The sequence below is a fragment of the Protomyctophum bolini genome (assembly GCF_963924005.1).
Source record: "Protomyctophum bolini genome assembly, chromosome: 23".
Classification (NCBI taxonomy): Eukaryota; Metazoa; Chordata; class Actinopteri; order Myctophiformes; family Myctophidae; genus Protomyctophum; species Protomyctophum bolini.
In genome coordinates this window covers 25291715-25300881 of record NC_137884.1, presented here as the reverse complement: position 1 = coordinate 25300881, position 9167 = coordinate 25291715, and the positions used below count along the sequence as shown (strand labels likewise).

Here is a 9167-nt window from a genome sequence, read left to right as displayed (position 1 = left end):
ATGCTTTAAATATAATACAATACCAACTATAGCCTAAGTGCTAATTAATGTGTCCAATCTATAGTTTCGTTGGGGAGTCAGAGTTAAAGGCTCCAAAGAGTCCAAAACTCCAAACTGTGAAAATGGCATTGTGCTAAAACAACCTATTTGTTTATTTAGGCGTGAACTATAATATGATACTATACTATAATATGATACTATATACTATAATATGAATTACAATCAATGTTTTTAACAGACTATAGCCTAGATCATTAGCCATATTTAAATGTGCACTGACTGACTGACTGACAGCTGGCTGACTGACTGACTGGCTGGCTGGCTGGCTGGCTGACTGACTGACTTTTCTTTGGTTTTTAAATGTGTCTTCTTTGGAGAATTCAGTTTTAGACTGTGCATCATTTTAAACTCCCTTTCCCAGAGTCCCCAGCTGTGTGGCTCCGTAGAACTAGAGGACGACCACAGTTTAACACAGAGGTTTGTATTTGTAATGTGTATGATTATGATTGGCCATCAGATATTTTGGTAACGTGAACCAAAGACAGTTCACTTGTTGTGTTGGTTGTACAATTTTATAAGCAGTCAGTGTCAGTCACACCGCTTTGAAACCGTGCAGACAGTAAACTATATTCTGGGTCTTTTTGTTTTATAATTATAACTAAACTAGTGGTTGGTTTGGTTTGTTAAAAACAGACAGTCTATTATGGACGAAGACACAGTGGGGAACTGATCAAACTACACAGACATATTCGGGCTTTAAACTGCGTGCAGTGAAATATATTATCTTCTGTCCTTTTTATCAGAACTATACAGGTGGTTGGGTTTAGGCTACAGATGTATATGTGTGTGTTTTATTAACCGTCAGACAACATGATGGACGAAGACACGGCGAGGCGGCTGCTCAGAATGACCCAGGAGGGACAGTTAGCCTGTCTCCGACAACACCTGACGGTCAACGACGAAAACAAGCGGCACGTGCTTCTCGTGGGGTCCGGTGGGGGCGGCGGGGGGTCCGGGGGGGGCGGCGGTGGGTCCGGCAAGGGGTCCGGGGGGTCCGGGGACAGCCTGCTGCACGTGGCGGCGCGCCACGGACACGTGGACATCGTCCGGTTCCTGGTGGAGACGCTGCGGATGGACCTGGAGACGGTCAACAGGGACTACAAGAGGGCGATGCACGAAGCGGCCTCCAGGGGACAGCACGGCTGCGTCACCTACCTCATCCGCCAGGGAGCAACAGTGGACTGCCTGAAGAAGGCCGACTGGTGAGGATTTTTATTTAATTTAGGAAACGAATGAATGAATGACGTTGTACTGTAAACTAGTGCCTGGTGGTGGTGACGCGAGATTTCATCATACATACATGTAGGGCCTACTGTATGTATGATGTCATATCTGTGATCTGGTCAGCTCCCCTCGATAGCTCAGTTGGTAGAGCGGAGGACTGTAGTGGCTCAGCGCAGCGGAGATCCTTAGGTCGCTGGTTCAAATCCGGCTCGAGGGAGTGAATTCTTTTTTTTTCTCCTTTTTTTTTTAAACGGGGAGTTCAATGTTAACTGTGTGTGCGCGTTTGGCCGTGTGCGTGTGCGCGCGCGTGTGTATATTATGGTATGGATAAAGCTCTTTCATGAGGTGAATATTGTTCAAGACCAAGACCTTTCACTCAGGCCGATAGCGCCCCCTAGAGGCCGTGTCAGCTTCTTACATAATTCTTTATATAGAGCAGCCCCAAAAAGCAGTGCTGTGAAGTTTGATTGATTAATGATTGATTGAAAAGTCAATCGATGTATTGAAAATTCCTTCAAAAGGATCATCATCGTACTGTATACTTACTGTAGCAACCATTCCTAATGAATTGAACATGAAGGACCACAATGGAATAGATTATTGGGTTTTTACTTTGGAATCCTCTTATTGTATTGAACTGTACTTTTTTCTTCCTGTGCTTTTTTCTGCAAACTGTTAATAAAGTATTCAATCAATCAATCAATCAATCAATCAAAACCACACTTCGAAACACGTCAGCGTTCTCAAATAAACATGATTAGTTGCATCTGAGTCCCCTCGGGGGTGGTGGGGGTCCCGGAAATATTTTGGGGGGTTCCCCAAATTATTTTCAAAATTATTATTATTCCCCCCCCAACTGAATGGCTGGAAAAATGTAAATGTAGAGTTTGCGTATACGTAGTACACATAGTGCATGCATAAACTTTCCTTAATGATTATATCTGGTTTCAGTATTTATTTATTTATGATGTATTTTCCTCTATTATTAAGGTTATTGTAGCGGTCCATTTGTATTGGGGGTGGGGAGGGGGGGCTGGACGGGGGTCCCCGAGACACGGCCAAAGCATTTCCCGGGGGTCCCCGGGCTAAAACGTTGAGAACCCCTGACCTACATATTGGTCCTGCCCACCAGTGTTGTTTTCGTCGACTAAAATGAAGACGAAATGTGTTCGTCGACTACCTTTTTTTCACTGTCGAAAACTAACTGGAAACTAAATGAAAACTAAGCTATGATGACTAAAACTATGACTAAATATATACTGACAATTTCGTCAACAAATAAAAACTAGACTAAAATGTTAGGAAGGGACTATATAGTGGACAAGAGATCCAGTCAGTACAAGTCATTTTACACGTGAAAATAGCAGATCTACAAGCTCGCACGCGTTGTGAGCTTGTAGATCTGCTATTTTCAGTAAATGTGTAAAAACATTTAGTTGACTAAAATCTATACTAACACAAAAAAACATTCCAGGTGACTAAAATGTGACTAAAACTAAATGTAAACTATTCAAAAGACTGAGTAAAACTAAAATAAAAATGTGCTGCCAAAAACAACACTCCTGCTCGTGGGGCGAGCTAGAACCGGTCCTGAATGCACAGAGCCAACATTTCCTGTCTTTCAGGACTCATGTCATGTAACTAACGGTCTCATTACAAATGCAACAGCCAGAGTTCTGAACCCATTTAGAGGACCGTTAAAACAGCAGCTAAAATCATCGGCAGCACAGAATGACCCAGTCTCCACAACATCTACACCACTCGTTGTATGAAAAAAACCCCACAACATCATGGAAGACACCAGCAGTCATCCCGCAAATACCCTGTTCAAACCACTCCCTTCCAAAAAACGCTACCAGAGCATCAAATCTCGTACCACCGTCTCAGTAACAGTTTCTACCCCCAGGCAGTCAGGCTGCTGAACAGCTGACCTTGAACTGTATTGTTTTGTCACTTCACTTGCACTTTTTTTCTGTCTTTTTTGTCTTTTTCTTGCACTATAGATGTTTGTTTATGTCCTGTGTATGTAAGACTGAGAGTGCTCTTTCATTGTATTTATACTCTGTATGTATACACATGACAAATAAACCTGAACCTGAGTTCCATTCTACAAATTACCTATTATTATATTTGGAAATAAATATTTGTACATTTAAAAACTATGTACATTGGTGACTATAACTATAATGTACCTGATCTTGAGGCCTACAAAAAAAGAAATCTTACCAACTAGTCAACTAGTACCAACAAGGTCGACTAGTGGATTTACTAGTTACTAGTCGACTAGTTGAATATAGTCACCAGCTCAGTGGCCTTGTGGTTAGAGTGTGAATCCCCGGCCGGGTCATACCAAAGACTCTAAAAATGGGACCCAGTGCCTCCCTGCTTGACACTCAGGGCTGTATTTTGCGTGTCTTAAGTACCAGGTCTTATTCCCTAACTTGAGTAAACTAAAGACCTGGAGGCGTGATCAATTATTCTGAGTGGCCAAAGAGCATTGATGACGCCTCCAGGTCTTTAGTTTACTCAAGTTATAGGGAATAAGACCTGGTACTTAAGACACGCAGAATACAGCCCTCAGCATCAAGGGTTGGATTGGGGGTAAGTCCCTGCGACATACTAGTGTCATTGTACATCAAGCTGCCTCACGCTACAGAAACAGGAGATAGGCTCCTGCCCCTATGGGCCTCATGGCTCGGCAAGGCTACTTACTTACTTAGTTAGTTGAATAGTGGACTAGTTGCGTAAAGCCCTAGCGTGTACTCCTCATGTCCCTGCGGTCAGGACTCCTCTGATGATAGTGTGTTCTCCTCATGTCCCTGCGGTCAGGACTCCTCTGATGATAGCGTGTTCTCCTCATGTCCCTGCGGTCAGGACTCCTCTGATGATAGTGTGTTCTCCTCATGTCCCTGCGGTCAGGACTCCTCTGATGATAGTGTGTTCTCCTCATGTCCCTGCGGTCAGGACTCCTCTGATGATAGTGTGTTCTCCTCATGTCCCTGCGGTCAGGACTCCTCTGATGATAGCGTGTTCTCCTCATGTCCCTGCGGTCAGGACTCCTCTGATGATAGCGTGTTCTCCTCATGTCCCTGCGGTCAGGACTCCTCTGATGATAGCGTGTACGTGTACTCCTCATGTCCCTGCGGTCAGGACTCCTCTGATGATAGCGTGTTCTCCTCATGTCCCTGCGGTCAGGACTCCTCTGATGATAGCGTGTACTCCTCATGTCCCTGCGGTCAGGACTCCTCTGATGATAGTGTGTTCTCCTCATGTCCCTGCGGTCAGGACTCCTCTGATGATAGTGTGTTCTCCTCATGTCCCTGCGGTCAGGACTCCTCTGATGATAGCGTGTTCTCCTCATGTCCCTGTGGTCAGGACTCCTCTGATGATAGCGTGTTCTCCTCATGTCCCTGCGGTCAGGACTCCTCTGATGATAGCGTGTTCTCCTCATGTCCCTGCGGTCAGGACTCCTCTGATGATAGCGTGTTCTCCTCATGTCCCTGCGGTCAGGACTCCTCTGATGATGGCGTGCACGCGGAGACACCTGGGCGTTGTGGAGGAGCTCCTGTCCCACGGCGCTGACCCCACGCTGACCAACAAGGACGGCTGGAACTCGTTCCACATCGCCTGCAGGGAGGGAGACACCGCCATCGTGACGCATCTGCTCGCCATTTCCCCCGACGTGTGGAGAACGGAGAGCAAGGTGCTGCGGACGCCCCTTCACACCGCCGGTACAAAGAACCCAAGTTGTATACAGTGTTGTATGTAGTAATGTTCAGCAACTACAGACTAAAGACAATACATATTTATATATAATTAATGTAGTAATGTTCAGCAACTACAGACTAAAGACAATACATATTTATATATAATTAATGTAGTAATGTTCAGCAACTACAGACTAAAGACAATACATATTTATATATAATTAATGTAGTAATGTTCAGCAACTACAGACTAAAGACAATACATATTTATATATAATTAATGTAGTAATGTTCAGCCACTACAGACTAAAGACAATACATATTTATATATAATTAATGTAGTTAATGTTCAGCAACTACAGACTAAAGACAATACATATTTATATATAATTAATGTAGTTAATGTTCAGCAACTACAGACTAAAGAGACAATACATATTTATATATAATTAATGTAGTTAATGTTCAGCAACTACAGACTAAAGACAATACATATTTATATATAATTAATGTAGTAATGTTCAGCAACTACAGACTAAAGACAATACATAATTATTTATATATAATTAATGTAGTAATGTTCAGCAACTACACAGACTAGACGATGCATATTTTCATGGAAGAAATGAGAATTCACATTTGAGCAGGAATCACGCAGCACTACTGTAACGGTAGCTACACTACTGTAACGGCACACAGCCACAGGTAACAACCGGTGAAAGCACTGACAAAATAAAAGATGATTTCTGTTGCAGTTTAATGTCTATAAAACATTAACCGTAATGTTTTTCATGTCTTTGTGCCTCAGCGATGCATGGCTGCATAGAGGTCGTTGGAATCCTGTTACAGAGGTAAGCGTGCCGTTTAATCTATAATTACACTTTCTTATTTTTTAACAAGGCTCATTATTATATTATGTGGAAGTAGCCTATTTTACAGCGGTAAGTAATGAAGGAATTAGTCTGCCAGTGATATGTAATCCATGTGGTTCCAAAAAGTCAAAGTCATACGATTTGTCACACACGTTACCGCAGTGAAATGTGTTCTCCGCATTTGACCCATCTCTTGGAGCGCTGAGCCGCAGCCAAGGAGCGGTTGAGCTGCAGCCGTGCACCGCGCTCGGGAATCATTTGATTAGTAGATTTGACCCCCCCCAATCCAACCCTTTGATACTGAGTGCCAAGCAGGGAGGCACTCTAACCACAAGGCCACTGTCTGGTCCCAAAGTGGTGGTCCTTGAGGGAGTTCCAGGGGGTGAGGGTCCCCAGCTAAAGGATAGTTTGGAACCATATTCTGGACCCTGATGGGTTCTGTAACTCTGAGAGTGAACACTTATACAGTAGACAGTCCAGACTCTAATCTAACCTCTCTGCTCTGCTCCGGTCCAGATGTGGCTTCGCTCCGGACAGCCCAGACAGCTGTGGGGTGACGCCCTTCATGGACGCTGTTCGGAACGGACACATCGCTGTGGCCCAACTGCTCTTGTCCACGCACAAGGTATACATACATCTGATAATGGCCTGGAGCAGTGGTGGCCATTCTGACAGCAACATTTAGTTTTAGTCATAGTCTTCAGAATAAAATTGCGCGTGTGTGTGTGTTCGTGCGTGCATGTGTGTGTGCGTGTGTGCATGCGTGCGTGTGTGCGTGTTATTACTTCCAGGCCTCTCCAACACTTGCTGACAGACTGGGCTGTCAGCCTGTGCATCAAGTCGCGGTCACTGGCCACCAGGAGGCACTGTTGTTCCTGGTGAGAGGCCTGGGTGCAGATGTGAACCAGAAGGCAACCAGCATGGAACTGACTGCTCTGCACTATGCTGCCAAGGTCGGTCTGTCTGTCTGTCTGTCTGTCTGTCTGTCTGTCTGTCTGACTGTCTGACACACTGTCTGTCTGTCTGTCTGTCTGTCTGTCTGTCTGTCTGTCTGTCTGTCTGTCTGTCTGTCTGTCTGTCTAAATTGATGAATAGGTTAGATTCTACTGCTGTGTTGTCATGTTCCCATCCCCAGGAGGGCCACACAGCCATGATAGAAACCCTGTGTGTTGTTCATGTTCCCATCCCCAGGAGGGCCACACAGCCATGATAGAAACGCTACTGACGTTGGGAGCAGATCTGTCTGCTCGGGACGTGAAGGGAAGAACTGGTACGTTTTGTGAAAAACCTCATGTTTCTATATCAGTGGTGCTCAACATGTTTCAGTGGTCTCTCTCTAGGTGGTGCTAGTGGTGCTCAACCTTTTAAACCTATGTGTGTGTGTGTGTGTGTGTGTGTGTGTGTGTGTGTGTGTGTGTGTGTGTGTGTGCATCAATTTAACAAAGGTGCAGACGATCAGAAATCAGCAGAGAGTGAGCGACGTTTGCGCTACTCTATGCCGAATTGAAGTGGACTCGGTCCCAGACTTTTTTTTTTTCTCCCTGAAAATAAAAACGTCTGGGTTTCCGAGGCTACTCGGAAGTGGCGCTCAACCTTTTAAACCTCTGTTTCTATATCAGTGGTGCTCAACCTTTTAAACCTCTGTTTCTATATCAGTGGTGCTCAACCTTTTAAACCTCTGTTTCTATATCAGTGGTGCTCAACCTTTTAAACCTCTGTTTCTATATCAGTGGTGCTCAACCTTTTAAACCTCTGTTTCTATATCAGTGGTGCTCAACCTTTTAAGCCTCTGTTTCTATATCAGTGGTGCTCAACCTTTTAAACCTCTGTTTCTATATCAGTGGTGCTCAACCTTTTAAACCTCTGTTTCTATATCAGTGGTGCTCAACCTTTTAAACCTCTGTTTCCATATCAGTGTTGCTCAACCTTTTTCATGTCAAGGAATATTCTGTAATTCCCCGCCGACCCCCATCTGAACATATGTTGTTCCAGGGGAACCCCCCCGGAAGCAAAGATTTTAGTTAAAAACGTTCTGAAAGAAGATATATTCCCAATTTGCGACACACGAGTGCCGCACTACGAGCTTGCAGGTCTGCTATTTTTGAAAAATCGCGAAAAAGTGTAACATAATGCTTAAACCACCAAAAGGGGTTCCCTCCCCGGCCGGAATGGGTTAAGAGCGTCTGATAAAAAGGACCATATAGTAAATTGTATTATCTGTTGTTTTACTTGCTCTTATCGTTGTCTTCTCCTCAACCCGGCCCAGCGCTGCACATGGCCTGCATCGGGCAGCATGCGGAAACGGCAGAGCTGTTGTTGAAATCTGGCCTGGAGGACACAGAGGACTCATCTGGCTCCACAGCACAGCAGTACGCCAGGAAACCACAGCTGGAGAGACTGTTTGAGATTAGAACTGGAGGAACCACAGCTAGAGAGACTGTTTGAGATTAGAACTGGAGAGACCACAGCTAGAGAGACTGTTTGAGATGAACTGGAGAGACCACAGCTAGAGAGACTGTTTGAGATGCACTGGGTGAACCACAGCTAGAGAGACTGTTTGAGATGCACTGGGTGAACCACAGCTAGTGAGACTGTTTGAGATGAACTGGAGAGACCACAGCTAGAGAGACTGTTTGAGATGAACTGGATGAACCACAGCTAGAGAGACTGTTTGAGATGCACTGGAGAAACCACAGCTAGTTTCAATATCCAAGGCGCTTTACATAGATTGTGTATTACACACATTTTAACCATTTATTTATGTCCACACAAAGGATATGCATACAAGGACACAGATAATTATAGGTGCATTAGTGTTACATCTGCTAAATCATGGCATGTGTTTTCAAGGTACAACAGGCATGTCACTCAGTACTCTATGGGTTTAAGTAACAGCGTCTCCGCCATATAGGACGGCTGCCAATTATAGCACACACACAAACAAACAACCACACACACACACACACACACACACACACACACACACACCAATGGCGGAGGAAACCATGTGCAAGGCAACCAAGGCAATTAGGGGTTCATCCTAACCAGATGCCCCGAACCACCTAAGCTGGCTCCTTTCCAGGCAAAGAAGCAGCAACTCCACACCGAGTCTCTCTCGTGTGACTGAACTTCTCACCCTATCTCTAAGGGAGATAAACATCTCACCCCATCTCTAAGGGAGATGCCAGCCACCCGTCGGAGAAAACTCATTTTGGCCGTTTTTATTCGCAGCCTTATTCTTTGTGTCATGGTGAGATGACCCACACTTCATGACCATAGCTTCATGTGGTTCTGTGGGAGGTGT

General features: G+C 44.8%; 1 protein-coding gene across 1 annotated transcript; it reads left to right on the top strand.

Annotated features, from left to right (window-relative positions):
• Positions 1-870: 870 nt before the first annotated feature.
• On the top strand, positions 871-9118 carry ankrd16 (ankyrin repeat domain 16; the record flags this gene model as incomplete). Its single annotated transcript, XM_080757502.1, has 7 exons — positions 871-1262; positions 4795-5015; positions 5800-5842; positions 6380-6488; positions 6655-6816; positions 7055-7133; positions 8130-9118. The coding sequence occupies 7 exons, from the start codon at positions 871-873 to the stop codon at positions 8306-8308; spliced, it is 1185 nt and encodes a 394-aa protein (XP_080613628.1). The 3' UTR covers positions 8309-9118.
• Positions 9119-9167: the final 49 nt, after the last annotated feature.